General features: G+C 43.4%; 1 protein-coding gene and 1 pseudogene across 1 annotated transcript; both read right to left on the bottom strand.

Annotated features, from left to right (window-relative positions):
- Nucleotides 1–6,586: 6,586 nt before the first annotated feature.
- On the bottom strand, nt 6,587–7,514 carry LOC100516756 (olfactory receptor 4D2-like; annotated as a pseudogene).
- A 5,061-nt stretch (nt 7,515–12,575) lies between these two features.
- Nucleotides 12,576–13,511, bottom strand: LOC100625111 (olfactory receptor 4D2-like). The gene has a single exon (XM_003358121.3). It carries the CDS (start codon nt 13,509–13,511, stop codon nt 12,576–12,578), a length of 936 nt encoding a protein of 311 aa, XP_003358169.3.
- Nucleotides 13,512–19,434: the final 5,923 nt, after the last annotated feature.

Raw genomic sequence — 19,434 nt, 5'->3', positions numbered from 1 at the left:
TTGATTTCACTGCAGTCCACCTTCTACACAGCTGTCCAGGAGACCTCTCTCTGAATGTTAATCTCTCTCATACTCTTGTAGTGATGCTCACTGGAGCCCCTTAGGAGCCACAACAAGTACTTTGTGCATGAAGTCAAGGTGGAAATGTCTACTTACACAGGTGCATGCAGCCCAGCATGTCCTACAGGGCTGTGAAACCTCATCTCCATCTGCCCTTCTAATCAGTCAGTACCTCTGCCTCCGATGGACTTGAATGGACTAAAGTCTTAAACATGCCACATATTTATTATTTCTGCGTTTGTTTCCTGGAATTCTCTCACCGTCTACTCATCTTTAGCAAAGGCTCACTCAAACATCACCGTCTCTGTCGCTCTTGTCACCATTTCTCCCATGCCAAACAGATGCCTCCGGGCTCTTACAACATTTTAAACATATCTCTGTTATAGGTTTATCATCACTGGTGTTTTCAGCGTCTCCCCTCAGTCAACCACATTGTAATTTCAATATCTTTGTAAACCCAGAACTTGAAATAGCAACTCTGACACAGCATAATCAGCAAATATTGTCAAGTTAATATATTAAGTAGGAAAGTGATTATGTGGATTGAATCTGAGCTGCAGCTGTGGCACTATGAATTCTTTAACCCACCACACTGAGCCAGGGATTGAACCCGGGTCTCTGGGGCGACTCGAGCCACTGCAGTCAGATTCTTAACCCCCTGGGCCACAGTGGGAACTCTGATGTGGTGATTTTTTTAAAAGTGAATTGACTTATCCTCTGTTGCCTACCTCACAAGGCCAGTTCTACACCTGGTTGCTAAACTTACTGGGTTTTACAAGTAACCTGAAACAGCTATGTTAACAGCACAGCCCCGCCCCCACCTAAATTTCCTCCTGAGGCTCTCTTCCAACTTTAGACTTAGTGCCAGCAAATCTATGTCACTTGTTTCGTTGCTCCATCTAACAGGTGTTTTTAAGACCCTGATGACCAGTGACCTATCAGCAGGTGGAGAAACCCTCAGGCTCTCACCTTCCTTCAGTCCCGAATGCAGAAGAGAGTTCAGGTCCACATCTTCCTGGGGGGTCCTCTCCATGCAGCCTCTCTGCCCATAACTCACACACCTGACTCATGGGCATGACCACGGGGAAGAAGGGCTATCCTCAGGGAGAAATTATTGGACTGGGCACAGGAAGCAGGGATGGAACGATTCCCACTGGGCGCCAGGAAACAATGGGATTTGTTAAAAAAAGTTTCTAAGCCTCGGGAGTTCCCTGGTGGTCTAGTGGTTAGTACTTGGTGCTTTCACCACTGTGGCCCAGGTTCAATCTCTGGCCTGGGAACTGAGATCCCATATCAACCACAGCCAAAAAAAAAAAAAAAAAAGGTTCTCTGTCTCTGAAAACCACTTACTATCTGACCATGCTCCCCAAAGGCCATCTGCAGATTAAATGCAATCCCTATCAAAATACCAATGGCATTTGTCACAGAACTAGAACAAACAATTTAAAAATTGGCATGGGAGTTCCCTTTGTGGCACAGCGGAAACGAACCCGACTAGGAACCATCAGGTTGTGGGTTCGATCCCTGGCCTTGCTCAGTGGGTTAAGGATCCGGTGTTGCTGTGAGCTGTGGTATAGGTCTCAGATGCAGCTCGGATCTCACATTGCTGTGGCTGTGGCGTAGGCTGACAGCTGTAGCTCTGATTCAACCCCTAGCCTGGGAAATTCCACATGCTGCAGGTGTGGCCCTAAAAAGACAAATAAATAAAAAAATAGGAGTTCCCGTCGTGGCGCAGTGGTTAACGAACCCAACTAGGAACCATGAGGTTGTGGGTTCGATCCCTGGCCTTGCTCAGTGGGTTAACGATCCGGCGTTGCCGTGAGCTGTGGTGTAGGTTGCAGACGCGGCTCAGATCCCACGTTGCTGTGGCTCTGGCGTAGGCTGGCAGCTACAGCTCCGATTAGACCCCTAGCCTGGGAACCTCCATATGCCATGGGAGCGGCCCAAGAAATGGCAAAAAGGCAAAAAATAAAAAAAAATAATAAATAAATAAATAAAAATAAAAAAAATAAAAATTTTCATGGAATCACAAAAGACTCCCAATAGCCAAAACAATCTTAAGAATAGAAGGATGGGGAGTTGCTTCTGTGGCACAGTGGGTTAAGAACCTGACCGCAGTTGGAATGGCTGCAGAGGTGAGGGTTTAAACTCCAGCCTGGTGCAGTGGTTAAAGGATCCTGCATTGCTGCAGCTGCTGCACAGGTCTCAGTGTGGCTTTGATTCAGTCACTGGCCCAGGAACTTCCATATGCTGCAGGTATGGCTATAAAAATTGACTAACTAGGAGTTCCCATCATGGCTCAGTGGTTAACGTATCCAACTGAGAACCATGAGGTTGCGGGTTTGATCCCTGGCCTCGCTCACTGGGTTAAGGATCTGGCACTGCGAGTGCTGTGGTGTAAATCGCAGACGTGGCTCGGATCCCGCGTTGCTGTGGCTGTGGTGTAGGCCGGTGGCTACAGCTCTGATTAGATCCCTAGCCTGGGAACCTCCATATGCCCCAGGTGCGGCCCTAGAAAAGGCAAAAAGACAAAAAAAAAAAAAAAAAAATTAACTAAATAAAATAAAGTAAAATTAAAGAATGAAGGATAAGGCTAGAGAAATTATGCTCCCTGACTTCAGATAGTACTACAAAGCTACAGTAATCAAACTAGAATCATACTGGCACAAAAACAGACACAAAGATGAATGCAACAGGACAGGCAGCCAGAAATAAACCCCTGCACTTATGATCAATCAGCCTACAACAAAAGAGGCAAGAATATACCATGGAGAAAAGATATTCTCTTCAATAACTGGTGCTGGGAAAACTGGAGAGATCAAATAAAATGAGGGAATTAGGAGTGTCCGTTGTAGCGCAGTGCTTAACGAATCTGACTAGGAACCACGAGGTTGCAGGTTCGATCCCTGGCCTTGCTCAGTGGGCTAAGGATCCGGTGTTGCCGTGAGCTGTGGTGTAGTTCGCAGACACGGCTTGGATCCCATGTTGCTGTGGCTCTGGTGTAGGCTGGCGGCTACAGCTCCGATTAGACCCCTAGCCTGGAAACCTTCATATGCCGAGGCAGCGGCCCAAGAAATGGCAAAAAGACAATTTAAAAAAAAAAAAAAGGAGGGAATTAGAACATTCTCTAACACCATGTACAACATCAACTCAAAATAAATTAAAGACCTAATTGTACAACCAGATACAACAACATGGGCCAAACACTCTTTCACATAAATTGCCATAATATTTTGGGGAGATCTGTCTCCTGAAGTAAGGGGGGGAAAAGCAAAAACAAACAAATGGGACCTAATTAAACTTAACAGTTTTTATACAGCAAAGGAAACCATTGATGAAACAGAAAGAGAATCTACTGAATGACAGACAATATTTCCTAATGATAGGACAGATAAAGGGGTCAATAGCCAACATATATAAACAGCTCATACAACTCCACATCAATAAAACAAACAACCCAATTAAAAATGGGCAGAATTTTAAAATAATCTGTTTGAGTTCTGTGAAAAATGTCCTTGGTAATTTGATAGGGGTTGCCTTGAATCTGCAGATTGCCTTGGGTAGTGTAGTCATTTTGATAATATTGACTCTTCCAATCCAAGAGCATGGTATGTCTTTCCATCTGTTTGTGTCATCTTTGATTTCTTTCATCAGTGTCTTATAGTTTTCAGCGTACAGGTCTTTTGTCTCTTTAGGTAGGTTTACTCCTAGGTATTTTATTCTTTTGGATGCGATGGTAAACGGGATTGCTTCCCTAATTTCTCTTTCTGATCTTTCATTGTTAGTGTATAGAAGTGCTGTTGATTTCTGTGTATTAATTTTGTATCCTGTGACTTTGCCAAATTCATGGATGAGCTCTAACAGTTTTCTGGTAGAGTCTTTAGCATTCTCTAGGGATAGTATCATGTCATCTGCAAATAGTGATAGTTTTACTTCTTCCTTTCCAATTTGGACTCTTTATTTTTTCTACTTCTCTGATTGCTGTGGCTAGGACTTCCAAAACTATGTTGAATAGTAGTTGCGAGAACTGACAGACAATTCTCCAAGGAAGACATACAGATGGCCAAAAAACACATGAAAAGATGTTCAGCATCACTCATTAGAGAAATGCAAATCAAAACCACTATGAGGTACCACTTTACACCAGCCAGAGTGGCCATCATCCAAAAGTTTACAAACAATAAGTGCTAGAGAGGGTGTGGAGAAAAAGAAACCCTATTACACTGTTGGTGGGAGTGTAAATTAGTGCAGCCACTGTGGAAAACAGTATGCAGATGCCTCAGAAAACTGAAAATAGAACGACCATTTGATCCAGCAATCCCACTCCTGGGCATCTATCCAGAGAAAACCACGACTCTCAAAGACACATGTACTCTGGTGTTCATTGCAGCACTATTTTCAATGCCCAGACATGGAAACAACCTAAATGTCCATCGACAGAGGAGTGGATCAAGAAGAGGTGGTGCATGTACACAATGGAATATTACTCAGCCATTAAAATGAATGAAACACTGGCATTTTTAGCAACATGGATGGACCTAAAAATTAACATGCTAAGTGAAGGCAGTCGTACAATGAGACACCAACATCAATGCTATCACTTACATGTGGAATCTGAAAAATGGACACAATGAACTTCTTTGCAGAGCAGATACTGACTCACAGACTTTGAAAAACTTATGGTTTCCAAAATGAGAGAGGTTGAGGGGTGGGGGGATGTGCTGGGGGTTTGGAATGGAAATGCTATAAAATTGGGTTGTGATGATCATTGTACAACTATAAATGTAATAAATTTATTGAATAATATTTAAAAATCAAGTCTTTTAATACAAAAAATATTAAAATTAAAAACTATGTAGCAAAATATCTTTCTACCTTCTGGTTAAGAAAAAAAAATAATTGCATCTCAATAAGAGGTAATACTAAAGATAATTGACAAAAATGACTATATTAAATTAATACCAAAAATAGAGAAGCAAACAACAAACTGGGAGAATGTATTTTAATAAATAAAACTGACAGTAGATCAGTAACCTAACTATATAAAAACTCCTACATTAACTAGAAAAAGTCAATAGAAGAGCAAACAAAAGGCAGTCAAGGAAACCTGAATACAATAAAAATATGGAAAGAAATGTTAGAGAAATGCAAATCAAGACTACAACGAAATACCATTTTAACCTGCGTAAGTGGCAAAAATTAAGAAGTGTGACAGTAACAACTGTTGGAAGGAAGTGGATCAATGGGAACATTTAAGTGCTGCTGATAAACATGCAATTTGATACAACAACGTGGGAAAACAACCTGGCATTATTTGCAAGTCTTTGACTAGTTCATGAGCCAGCCTTTCCACTTCAAGGCATATGACCCATAAGTCCTTAATATAACAATATGAGACAAGGATAAGCAAATTCAAAAGATCACTGTTTGAACAACCCACATAAGCTTATGTTCCCAATGGAATATTACACAGCAGTGTAAATGTGTGAACCACAGACAACCAGAGTAATATGTCGCTTGAAGAAACATAATGTTGAATGAAAAAAGCAAATCCTAGATTATTATCTACAGTCAGTTATTTTTATAAAGCTCAATAGCAAAATTAAATAATATACGGAGTCTGTAAAAATGTGATGAAACTGTTTTTATAAGCAATGGAATGATAAACACCAAATTCAAGAAGGTGGCTTCCTCTGGGGAGAAGTGATGTGCTGGAGAGGACCTGTAGGTAGCTTTAAGTTATTGGTACTTTCTGGTTCTCGAATTGAGTGGCATGTACATGTGTGGTCATATGTAATAATATAATGCTTTATAATTTACAGGAAAATTATGTCATTTACAAACATTACATGATGTTCGGTTTGTCCTAATTACTATACTATATTGAGATGTAAAGCAAAAAATCAGAATATTCCTGATAATTTCAAATTTGAAAATAAAATAAGTAAACTACAGTTAAATGGTTCACTCAAAGGTTTCTCACAATTTAGGGGGTCTGGTTCTTATTTAAAACATGGGAGGTTCGGGGTCAGATGTTAATTTTAGTGAGTTTGTGAGGAAGCAGTCACAAAGCCGAAAGAGGCCAGGTGGCCTATCCAAGGTCATCCGTGTGGTAAGTTAGGGTTTCTAATTTGACACTTAAGACTCTGAATCCTGTGCGGTTTCCTGCCATCCAGACTCACACCAAAATGAGGTACAGGGGAAAAGAGGTCAAAATACAGAAAACAGAACTACGCTTCTGGGGAAATGCTGTCATGCTAAGAAGAAACTGTCCATTGAGAAGGAAGAAAGGAGGTGTGGCTTTCCAGAATGTTTCCATGACAACACATGATATGGCCAAGGGAGTGTTCCAAATTATCCATCAGACAACAACAACAACAACAACAAAAATTTATTTTTTTCTAAAAACTTGAGTTGCTTCGTTTCAATACTCATTCACTTCTATGCTGACCCTCAAAACATATCCACAAGCTACAAAGAGGGCAGATGCAGCTGCTCTTTCCACTTTATAAATGGAGAAAACCGTCTACGAGAAGTTACTCACCCATTGTCGCTTCCTTTTACAAGCCAGCCAGCACCTCCCTAATCTCTTTACTGCTGCCTGCATCTCAGGGCGTAGATCAGGGGCTTGAGCAAGGGGGTCATGGCCGTGTGGCTGATGGACACAGCCTTGTCCATGGGGAAGGAGGTGAAGGACCTGGCATAGAGGTGGATGCTTGGAATGAAGACCATGGTCACCACGACGATGTGGGTGGTGCAGGTGGAAGCTGCCTTCCTCCTCGCCTGCCCCAAGTGGGCCCTCAGCATCACCAGGATGGCGGAGTAGGAGACAAGGAGGAGGAGGAACCAGATGAGGACCAGCACCCCACTGTTGCAGATGATAAGGAACTCCAGGAGGGAGGTGTCAGTGCAGGCAAGTCTCAGCACTTGGGGAACATTAGAAGTTGCCTAGGACTTTGGGACCACAGAAAGGCAAGGGTAGCTTCATACCTAGCTGGGAAATGGAATGAATGAAGCCTCCCACGCAGCTAGGCAACACCAGCCCCATGAAGACCTGAGTGTTTACAACAGTGACAAAATGCAGGGCCTGGGAGAGGACATAGACCAACACTGAGAGGGAGAAAACCATGGACCCTCCCAGAAAGTGGAAGAAGCAGACCTAGGCCTTCCAGCCCTGGTAGGAGAGGATCTTCCTCTCAAAGAGGAAGATCACCAGCATCTTTGGGGCAATGACTGAAGAGAAACAAAGCTCTACCTCCGCCAGATTTCAGAGCAAAAATTATATGGGTATGTGGAGCTGAGAATCAGAGGTCACTGTGACGATGCTGGAGGTTTCCCATGACAGTGGTGCAGACAGGCAGGAACACCAGAAACAAGGAAAGCTGGACCTCCCGAGTCTGTGGGAGCCCCCGGAAGTCAGACTCTGATGCCCATGTGAGGTTCTCTGGTTCCATGGTGTCTTCCCCACACACCTAAAGGAAACGGACCACAGACAGGGATGCAGGAAGTTACTACTTGTCTTTCTTGTGCTCAAAGCAGGTGTTCCAGTCCAGGTGATGGACATCCTCATGAGAGCATATCTTAAAGTCATCCAGAGACACATGCAACCTGCCTTTCAAAGATTCACTGTAATATAGTAGTTGGAAGATAATTTAGAATCCAACAGAAGCAGAGTCAAACTTCAGAGCTTCTCTTCCTTGAGATTTAAGTAATTGAGTCAATTACTTCATCTGAGTCTCAGATTCCACATCTCTAAGAATAATGTTTCCTTTATTATAGGGGGGAGTTCCTGTCGTGGCTCAGTGGTTAACAATCCGACTAGGAACCATGAGGTTGTGGGTTTGATCTCTGGCCTTGCTCAGTGGGTTAAGGATCCGGTGTTGCGGTGAGCTGTGGTGTAGGTTGCAGATGCGGCTCGGATTCTGAGTTGCTGTAGCTCTGGCGTAGGCCGGTGGCCACAGATTGGATTCGACCCCTAGCCTGGGAACCTCCATATGCTGCAACTGCGGCCCTAGAAAAGGAAAAAGACCAAAAAAAAAAAAAAAAGAAAGAAAGAAAATAAATTGTCTAGGGGATTAAATAATACATAAGCTTCCTCAAAGAACTGGAATAGTAAATGGTCATCACTGCACTCCCCTACTCTAAAGACATCCACCTTCTTCCATTCTCCACTACATTTTTGTACCAATCATTTTTCATGCAACAGTGAACACATCATCATGTTAATGAACTTTTCATGTGTCTATGCGTTTCCTCCATAACTTAACTCTAAGCTCCCTGAGGCATACATATGGACCCTTGCATTGATTTGTGCCCATCCTTGCTCAGGTCAATACAAAAAAAGCATGTGGAGTTGACTGTGGGTGGATGAACAGCTGCAGGAAGTGCCCCCTTCCTCGCTGATGTAGGGTCCCTTACTGGGTAAGGAAACAGGACAACAGGACATCTTAGTGTGTGTGCTGAGACAAGAGAAGCGGGAGAGAGATAGATTAAGAAATGGTTGATGGAAAAAAAAAAGGGGGGGGAGTTCCCGTCGTGGCGCAGTGGTTAACGAACCCAACTAGGAACCATGAGGTTGCGAGTTCGATCCCTGCCCTTGCTCAGTGGGTTAACGATCTGGCGTTGCCGTGAGCTGTGGTGTAGGTTGCTGACACGGCTCGGATCCTGCGTTGCTGTGGCTCTGGCGTAGGCTGGCAGCTACAGCTCCGATTCGACCCCTAGCCGGGGAACCTCCCGTATGCCGCAGGAGTGGCCCAAGAAATGGAAAAAAGACAAAAAAAAAAAAAGAAAAGAAAAGAAAAGAAAAGAAAAAGAAATGGTTGATGGAAAATAAAGGGTGGGGGGGGGGTTCTCATCTTGGTGCAGTGGAGACAAATCCGACTAGGAACCGTGGGGTTGCAGGTTCCATCCCTGGCCTTGCTCAGTGGGTTAAGGATCTGGCGTTGCCATGAGCTGTGGTGTAGGTTGCAGACGCAGCTCAGATCTGGAGTTGCTGTGGCTGTGGTGTAGGGGGGCAGCAACAGCTCCAATTAGAGCCCTAGCCTGGGAACCTCCATATGCTGCAGGTGCGGCCCAAGAAAGAAAGAAAGAAAGAAAGAAAGAAAGAAAGAAAGAAAGAAAGAAAGAAAGAAAGAAAGAAAGAAAGAAAGAAAGAAAGAGAGAAAGAGAGAAAGAAAGAAAGAAAGAAAAAGAAAGAAATGGATGATGGATATTGTATGAAGAGGGCCAGGAGAGGTCTTTTGAAAGGAACAAGAATTTCAGAAGATGTTACAGAATTCAAGGATAGCAGACAAAGGAGGGTGTGAAAACAGGAGAAATAAAACAGAGGAATACAAAAGGGCAGATTAAGAGGAAGGGAAAGGAAGGAAGGAGAATGGAGAAGGGGACAAGCCAAAATGGGAATGGGAACAAAGATGAAGCATATGAGAGGGTGACAGGGGAAGCTGAAGTGGCTTCCACACCCTCTGCCTTCTCTCAGTCGCTGCTTCCACCTGCCTCCTGCAATCTCTTGTCTCTGAGAGGTCATTTGGATCTCCTCCTTCTGCTTCCACTCTAGTCCATCTTCTATATCACAGTCCATGAGACCTTTCTAAACTTATATGTGATCACCTTCCTCTATCATTATAGTCTTTTGATGATGGAGAGCCCACAGCTTAAAACTCAAACTCTCAGAAGCTGCCTCACATGCTTTTTGTGGATTAATTCATGGTTGAAATTCACGCCTGCTAATGTGCACACCACTCCCTCTCCGTACACCATACCAAGCCCTAAAATGAAGACTCTGTCTACCTTCCTCATCGGTATCACCGTTCCCCAGAAACCTACTGTCGATCAAGGAACTCATAGACCCTCGCACATGCCATATACTTAGTTATTTCTCTAGCTTTGGAAATGAATTCCATTTCCTGAAATACATTCCACTTCCTTCGCAACCTAAGAGTCCTCGGATGTCACTTTTCTCTGACACCTCCATTTCTCCCATGCAGAGATAATCCCTCATTTCTTTGGATTCCAATAACATTTCATAAATATTTCCATTACTCATATATTTTTTGTTGTCTCTTTTAACGAGATCACAAATCCAATAGCTTATAACCCTACCTCCTCTAACAGCAACTCTAAATTAACAGTTGCCCAAGAAAAGTTTGCTAACATAAAGTATTATCGTAATCGCATGGTCTTGTTCAATGTGACCATTGGTGTTAGCTTTCCGCGCTCAGCAGCCTCCCTCTAAATTGCAGGGCCAATTTGTCCCTTGAATGCTAAAAGCCCAGTTTTTCACACGCACCTTGTAGAATCTGGTTTTCAACACCTCTTTTCCATTGCATCATTTTTTAAGGCTCTCCTCCCATTTAAAAATTACTACCATCAAGGCTGTCACTTGTTTTTTTCCTCTATCCACCCCCTAGTAAGTGTTTCTGGATGCTTCCGACAGCTGCTCTATCTACAGGGGAGGAAACCCTGGTCCCTCACCTTCCTTCAGCCCAGAGTGGGAGCGAGCCTTCAGGTCTTCCATCTTCTCAGACATCCTTTCTCTGCAGCTTCGGTTTCCCAGCCCCTGCCCATACATCACCTACACAGCCATGGGTGTGACCCTGGGGGAGAGCGAATATCCTTGGGCAGAAACCCCTGGACTGGACCCTGGAATCTCTGGGAGCCAGAACACTGCCCTCTGTAGGCTCCTCAGCCATTCTACAGCTGCCTCCTCCTCCTCCTCCTCACAGCCATGGCAGCCAAATGATAGGAAGATTTGGTCAGGAACGTAGAACAGGTTGCAGACAATCCAAGGAGTGTTTGAGAGGAAAAGGAACAAATCCGAGGGGCAGTATCTTTATGGAAAATATTTAGAAACTGTTAAGAGGGAGAACTCCTTCAAAAGATGACAGTGGGGAATGAGGCAGAGAGGCATGGAGCAGAAAAGCCTCTGACTGTTCCAGAGTTGAGAGGAAAAGGTTGACCATTCATCACACATGCTCATCCACAGATGAGGAATCTCTAAGGTGTCCCTTGAGGTCGTGGGAGACGCTGACTTTCAAACCCACCCCTGTCTCCTGCCTCTGAACTTGGAGTCAGAGGAACCAAGCTCCTGGCCAAGCTCTGCCCCTCACCTGCTGGTCATCATTGAGCAAGTCAGTTCTCTCTGAGTTTTCTCATTTGTAAAACTGTTTAATATAATAATAGCATAACCACTGTCAGTTTGCTGAGAATGAGGTGAAAGTGTGAAAGTGCTGAACAATACCTGACACAAGAGCAGGTGCATAGAAATATGAGTTGCTTTGCATGCAGCTGTCCAGGTTTCCCAGCAATGCTTGCTGAATAGACAACTTACAGAATGGGAGAAAATAGTTTCAAATGATGCAACCAACAAGGGCTTGATCTCTAGAATATATAAACAACTTATACAACCCAACAGCAAAAAAGCCAATCAATCAATGGAAAAATGGGCAAAAGACCTGAATAGACATTTCTCCAAAGAAGATATACAGATGGCCTACAAACACATGAAAAAATGCTCAACATCGCTGATTATAAGAGAAATGCAAATCAAAACTACCATGAGATACCACCTCACGCTAGTCAGAATGGCCATCATTAATAAATCCACAAATAGAAAGTGCTGGAGGGGCTGTGGAGAAAAGGGAACCCTCCTGCACTGTTGGTGGGAATGTAAACTGGTACAGCCACTATGGAGAACAGTTTGGAGATATCTCAGAAATCTATACATAGAACTTCCATATGACCTTGCAATCCCACTCTTGGGCATATATCCGGACAAAACTCTACTTAAAAGAGACACATGCACCTGCATGTTCATTGCAGCACTATTCACAATAGCCAGGACATGGAAAGAACCCAAATGTCCATCAACAGATGATTGGATTCGGAAGATGTGGTATATATACACAATGGAATACTACTCAGCCATAAAAAAGAATGACATAATGCCATTTGCAGCAACATGGATGGAACTAGAGAATCTCATACTGAGTAGAATGAGCCAGAAAGACAAAGACAAATACCATATGATATCACTTATAACTGGAATCTAATATCCAGCACAAATGAACATCTCCTCAGAAAAGAAAATCATGGACTTGGAGAAAAGACTTGTGGCTGCCTGATGGGAGGGGGAGGGAGTGGGAGGGATCGGGAGCTTGGGCTTCTCAGACACAACTTAGAGTAGATTTACCAGGAGATCCTGCTGAATAGCATTGAGAACTTTGTCTAGATACTCATGTTGCAATAGAACAAAGGGTGGGGAAAAAAATGTAATTGTAATGTATACATGTAAGGATAACTTGATCCCCTTGCAGTACAGTGGGAAAATAAAATAAAATAAAATAATAAAATAAAATAAAATTAAGAAAAAAAGAAATACGAGTTGAATCTCAACTGTCACACTCCATAGTGACTTTCCTCCAATTCTTACACAGAAAAAACAAATTCAGAGGGAAGATGTGTTACTTTTTTTTTCATCACAGTTAAGGATGTGTTATTTAAAGTCAACTTAAAGTTCATTCCCTGCTGCCAATGACTAGGTGCTTGACTAATCTCTTCATGGCTGCCTGCATCTCCTGGTTCCTCAGGGTGTAGATCATGGGGTTGAGCATAGGGGTCATGACCGTGTGGCTGATGGACACAGCCTTGTCCATGGGGAAGGAGGTGAAGGGCCGGGCATAGAGGTAAATGCTTGGAATGAAGCCCATAGACACCACGATGATGTGGGTGGTGCAGGTGGAAGCTGCCTTCCTCCTCGCCTGCCCCGAGTGGGCCCTCAGCATCACCAGGATGGCGGAGTAGGAGATAAGGAGGAGGAGGAACCAGATGAGGACCAGTATCCCACTGTTGGAGATCATGAGGAACTCCAGGAGGGAGGTGTCTGTGCAGGCGAGTTTCAGCACTTGGGGAATGTCACAGTAGAAGTTGTCTAGAACGTTGGGACCACAGAAAGGCAGCGGGAGCATCAGAACCAGCTGGACAATGGAGTGGACAAAGCCTCCTACCCAAGTAGCCACCACCAGCCCCACGCAGAGCTGAGTGTTCATGATGGTGACATAGTGGAGGGGCCGGGAGATGGCTACGTAGCGGTCATAGGCCATCACTGAGAGAAAGAGGACAATCCCACCTCCCAAGAGGTGGAAGAAGAAGAGCTGGGCCATGCACCCCTCATAGGAGATGGTCTTCTTCTCAGACAGCAAGTCCACCAGCATCTTTGGGCTAATTACTGAGGATAACGAGAAGTCCAAGAGAGCCAGGTTTCGGAGCAGGAAGTACATGGGTGTGTGGAGACGAGAATCAGAGGTCACTGAGACCATGATGAGGAGGTTTCCCAACACGGTGGTGGTGTAGACAAACAGGACCACCAGGAACAAGAGGAGCTGGAGCTCCCGAGTCTGTGAGAGTCCCAGGAAGACAAATTCTGATACCCATGTGAGGTTCCCTGTTTCCATGCCGTCTTCCCCATACACCTAAAGGAAACAGACCACAGACAGGGATGCATGAAGTCACCTCCTGCCCTTTCTGTACTCAAGGGCTCAACTCAGTTGTCCAAGTGAGATGATGGGCATCCTCAGGCACAGATCATAATACCAAGTACTAAGTGAACACCTTGTCTCTGGAGGGTTTACTAGCTGGTGTGGGAATATGCGTTCATGAGATATCTGAAAGCCGTCCAGAAACACATGCAACCTGCCTTTCAAAGATTCAGTGTGGGAAGACCCAGAGACTCCATCAGAACCAGAGTCCGATTTCAGAGCTTCCCTTTCCCGGAGATGTAAACTTGAGCGAGTTAGTTAATCTGAGTCTCAGATTCCACATCTGAGGAAAATGCTTTCTTTATAGAAAGTGCCTGAGGGATTAAATAACACATAAAATTCCTAGGACAGTCCTGGAAAAAATAAATGCTAATCACTTCTCAGTAGAGTATCTTACCCTAAAGATATTTTCCCTTCTTCTAGTCTCTACTAATTTTTGTGCCAATCACACTTCCTTTTCAAAAAACTATTCTTAAAGTTAATGAAAATTAGCACAATTTTAAAGGTTACTTTGCATTTGCAGTTATTCGAAAATATTGACTCTTGCACGCAATCATTTTCAGGCATCAGTTAAAGTATCATAAAGCTAATGAACGTTTCACACGTCTAGGTTGTTCTTCTGCGATTCACACATAACTTGCTACAGACACAGGTCTTGAATCACAATTTATTTGTGCCCTGCAGTGCCCAGCCTTGATAGTCCATACTTAATAAATACAGCTATAGTCAGTACTTAATCAGTACCTGGTATTAACTGCTGGGTGGGTGAAAAGCTACTGCATGTTCAAGTCCATGCAGAAGAGCTTCTGGACAAAACTGCACACCTGGGACCTTCCATTTCCTCCCATCACCCAGGGAAGAAGGCCCCTTCCTGGGTGAGGCTCCCAAGATCATACATGGAGACAAGAGGCAGAGAGTAACTATTTCGTTAGTGAAGAAATAGCTGATGAATACATTGTTCGAAGGAGACGCAGGGCTCTTCTGAAAGGACAGCAGTCTTAGAAGCTGATATTGATTCCATAGATAGAAGAGGGAAAAAATGATCAAGGAGAAGAAATGGAAATCGATGAAGAATGAAAGGGAGGAAGGGAATTAGAGGAGCGAAAGAGAGGATGAGAATGAGTGACGGAAGGAGAGATGGAAAGATAGTGGGGCAGGGAAAGGGACCAAAGGTGAGAGGACACGAGGGTGAGAGAGGGTGACAGGTGAGGATTTAGGACCCTCCCCACTGTCCCTGCCTCGTGTCACCTCCCACCCTCCATCCTCGATGAGAGATCCCTCCCTTTTTATTTTTCATTTCAATTTGCTTTCACTGCAGTCCACCTTCTCCACAGCTGTCCAGGAGACCTCTCAATGCTGATCTGATCATGCTCCCCTCTCACTCCTAACTTCTAGTGATGCTCCCGAGGGCTTCTTAGGAGCCACAAGTACTTTGTGAATTGAGTCAGGGTAGAAAAGCTTACTTCCACATGTGTGTGCAACTCAGCATGCCATTCAGGGCTGTGAAACATAACCTCCACCTGCCCTTCTAATCCGTATTTCTGCCTCGGATGAACTGCCAGCTCTTTAATGGACGACAGTATTAAACACGCCACATTTATTCCTTTCCATGATAGTTTCCTGGGATTCTCGCGATGTCGTCTAACCTTAGAAAAGTTCTCAAGTGTCATCCTCTCTGTCCGTCCTGTCACCATTTCTCCCATTGCCGAACAAACTCCCCATTTCGCAGGGTTCTCACGACACTGAAAACATACCTTTGCCATAGGCTTATCATCATGGGCTTTTTTAAGCTTCTCCCCTCACCAACCAACAGTGTAGTTTCAACATCTTCGTAGCCCCAGAACGTGCAACAGAAACTCTGACATGACACATGCTCAGTAAATGTTGTCGGTTTAATGTGTTAAAGTTGGTAACTGATTATATGCAGATTTTTAATGTGATTTTACATATCTTCTGTTCCCTATCTCACAAAGCCAGTTTTATGCATGGTTGTTAAAATGACTCAATTTACGTGCAACCTGAAGCAGTTGTTTCAACAGCACATCACCCCCAAACGACTTCCTGAGGCTCCTCCAACAAGAGACTTAATATCATCAACTCTATGTCACTCATTTATTCTCCCGGTCCCAACAGGAATTTTTTCTTTTTTTTTTTTTTTCTGTTTGCTTTTTGCCATCTCTTGGGCCACTTCCGAGGCATATGGAGGTTCCCAGGCTAGGGGTCGAATCGGAGCTGTAGCCACCGGCCTACACCAGAGCCACAGCAACGCCAGGATCCGAGCCGAGTCTGCGACCCACACCACAGCTCACGGCAATGATGGATCCTTAACCCACTGAGCAAGGCCAGGGATAGAACCTGCAACCCCATGGTTCCTAGTCAGATTCGTTAACCACTGAGCCATGACGGGAACTCCACCCAACAGGAATTTTCAAGGACCTGATGACCACTGACTTACCAGGACGTGTGGAAACTTCAGGCTCTCATCTTCTTCAGCCTCCAATGGGAGTAGAAGGTTCAGGTCTTACATTTTCCCGGGGTGTGGGGCTGCTCTCCATGCAGGCTCACAGCTGCCTGGCACTGCCCATAGCTCACGCCCCTGACTCATGGGCATGACTCTGGGGAGGAACAGGTATCTTCAGGGAGAAATGATTGGACTGGGCTCAGGAAGCAGAGCTGGAAGGATTCCCCCGGGGAAAAGGGAACAATGGGAGTTGTTAAGAAGTTTCTAAGTCTCTCAAACACACTTACTATTTGAAAGGTCGCCTGAGGGCAAAAACAGAGGATCAACACAAAAATAAAAAACAAACTCTAAACCTCCACCTACACGCAAGTGCAAAATGAAAGAAATCCCGACCAGGACATTGAAAATTCAGAGATTCCTGACATGTATCAAGAGACCAAGATCAGAAAGGGCAGATGCTCAAAATTTCTAGTACTTTTGGAAGGACTAGTTTTATAGACCAGTAGTTCACACATTTGAGCATGTATCAAAATCACCAGGAGGGGATGTTAAAACTCAGAAACAGTCATGCAGAATTTCAGCTTTTTAGGTCTTGGGCGGAGCCTGAGAGTTCGCATTTCTAACAAGTTTTTAGGTAACGCTAATGCTGTTTGTCTGGGGCCACAGTTTGAGACCCACTGACTTTGAGTTTCCCTGCTCTCTGTCAGCACAATGGACAGTTCTTTCTCACAGCAATCAAGAGAACTGGTTTGATAGCTTACTTTAAAAAAATTAATGGATCTTTCCTTGGACAACACAGCAAGGTGGAGAAATGTTTGTGTTCTACATTGGAAATAAACCTTGTAAACGCTGTCGTTTCTTTTGTCAACCAGATTCCAAGATTTGTTCCCCATCCATATCCAATTCTATTGTACCATTTATAACATTCTATACTCTTTACATATGAATTATTACTCATTAAGGTCTTTCCTTTCATACAAGGACTAACACATTTACTGCAGATATTTTCTTCTTATGATGAACTGATCAGAATTGGAATTAACAGGAGGTTTTTTTATATGATTTTTCTTTTTTCCATTATAGTTGATTTACTGTGTTCTGTCAATTTCTACTGTACAGCAAAGTGACCTAGTCATACATATATATGACGTATTCTTTTTCTCACACTATCCTCCATCATATCCCATCACAAGTGACTAGATATAGTTCGCTGTGTTATACAGGAGAATTTCATTGTTTCTCCACTCCAGATGCAATAGTTTGCATCTATTAACCCCAAACTCCCAGTCCATCCCACTCCCTCCCCATCCTCCTTGGCAACCACAAGTCTGTTCTCCAAGTCCAAGAGTTTCTTTTCTGTGGAAGGGTTCATTTGTGCCATATATTAGATTCCAGATATAAGTGATATCATAGGGTATTTGTCTTTCTCTTTCTGACTTACTTCACTTTGTATGGCTCTAGTTCCATCTACATTGCTGCAAATGGCATTATTTGGTTCTTTTTTTATGGCTGAATAGTATTCCCTTGTGTATATATATCACGTCTTCTGTCGGTGGACGTTTAGATTGTTTCCATGTCTTGGCTATTGTGAATACTGCTGCAATGAACATAACGGTGCATGTATCTTTTTAATGAAAGTTTTATCTGGATATATGCCCGGGAGTGGGATTGCTGGGTCATATGGTAGTTCTATATTTAGTTTTCTGAAGTACCTCTATACTGTCTTCCATAGTGGTTGTACCAATTTACATTCCCACCAAACGCGTAGGAGGGTACCCTTTTCTCCACACCTTCCTCAGCGTTTGTTCTTTGTTGACTTGTTAACGATGGCCATTCTGACAGGTATGAGGTGGTACCTCATGGTAGTTTTGATTTGCATTTCTCTAATAATTGGTGGTATCGAGCATTTTTCCATGTGTTTGTTGACCATCTGTATATCTTCTTTGGAGAAAAGTCTATTCAGGTCTTTTGCCCATTTCTCAGTTGGGTTGTTGGCTTTTTTGCTGTTGAGTTGTATAAGTTGTTTGCATATTTTAGAGATTAAGCCCTTATCAGCTGCATCATTTGAAACTATTTTCTCCCATTCCATAGGTTGTCTTTTTGGGTTTTTTTAATGGTTTCTTTGCTATGCAAAATCTTGTCAATTTGATTAGGTCCCATTGGTTTATTTTTGCTTTTATTTTTGTTTTTTTATTTTACCTTTTATTTATTTGTTTGTTTTATTACTTAAAGAATTTTATTACATTTATAAGTGTACAACAATCATCACAACCAAATTTTATAGCATGTACATCCCATACCCTCAGTACATCCCCCCACCCCACAAACTGGCTCCGGAGCTGTAGCCGCTGGCCTTCGCCAGAGCCAAAGCCAGCCAGGACCCAAACCGCATCTGCAACCTACACCACAGCTCACGGCAATGCCGGATCCTTAACCCACTGAGCAAGGCCAGGGATTGACCCCGCAACTTCATGGTTCCTAGTTGGATTCGTTAACCACTGAGCCACGATGGGAACTCCTGGAAACCATAAGTTTTTCAAAGTCTGTGAGTCAGTATCTGTTCTGCAAAGAAGTTCAGTCTGTCCTTTTTTCAGATTCCACATGTATGTGAAAGCATTTGATGTTGGTGTCTCATTGTGTGACTGCCTTCACTTAGCATGTTAATTTCTAGGTCCATCCATGTTGCTAAAATTGCTGGTATTTCATTCCTTTTAATGGCTGAGTAATATTCCATTGTGTATATGTACCACATCTTCTTGATCCAATCCTCTGTCGATGGACATTTAGGTTGTTTCCATGTCTGGGCACTGAAAATAGTGCTGCAATGAACATCGGAATGCATATGTCTTTGTGAGTCGTGGTTTTCTTTGGATAGAAGCCCAGGAGTGGGATTGCTAGATCAAATGGTAGTTCTATTTTTAGTTTTCTGAGGCATCTCCATACTGTTTTCCACAGTGGTTGCACCCACTTACAGTCCCACCAACAGTGTAACAGGGTTCCTTTTTCTCCACACCCTCTCTAGCACTTATTGTTTGTAGACCTTTTGATGATGGCCATTCTGACTGGTGTAAGCTGATACCTCATAGTGGTTTTGATTTGCATTTCTCTAATAATGAGTGATGCTGAACATCTTTTCATGTGTTTTTTGGCCATCCACATGTCTTCTTTGGAAAGTTGTCTGTTTAGATCTTCTGCCCAGTTTTTGATAGGGTTGTTTGTTTGTTTGTTTGTTTTTTGAAATTGAGCTATAGGAGATGTTTATAAATTTTGGAGATTAACCCCTTGCCAGTTGCTTCATTTGCCAATATTTTCTCCAATTCTGTGGGTTGTCTTTTCATTTCGTTTAGGATTTCCTTTGCTGTGCAGAAGCTTTTAAGT

The sequence above is a fragment of the Sus scrofa genome, chromosome 12 (assembly GCF_054392235.1).
Source record: "Sus scrofa isolate SSC_HxYL_T2T_F1_AM1 chromosome 12, Sscrofa_HxYL_maternal_Yorkshire_Landrace_v2.0, whole genome shotgun sequence".
In the NCBI taxonomy this organism is placed as follows: Eukaryota; Metazoa; Chordata; class Mammalia; order Artiodactyla; family Suidae; genus Sus; species Sus scrofa.
The sequence above is the reverse complement of the archived record's forward strand: the minus strand, read 5'-3'. Positions and strand labels throughout refer to the sequence as shown.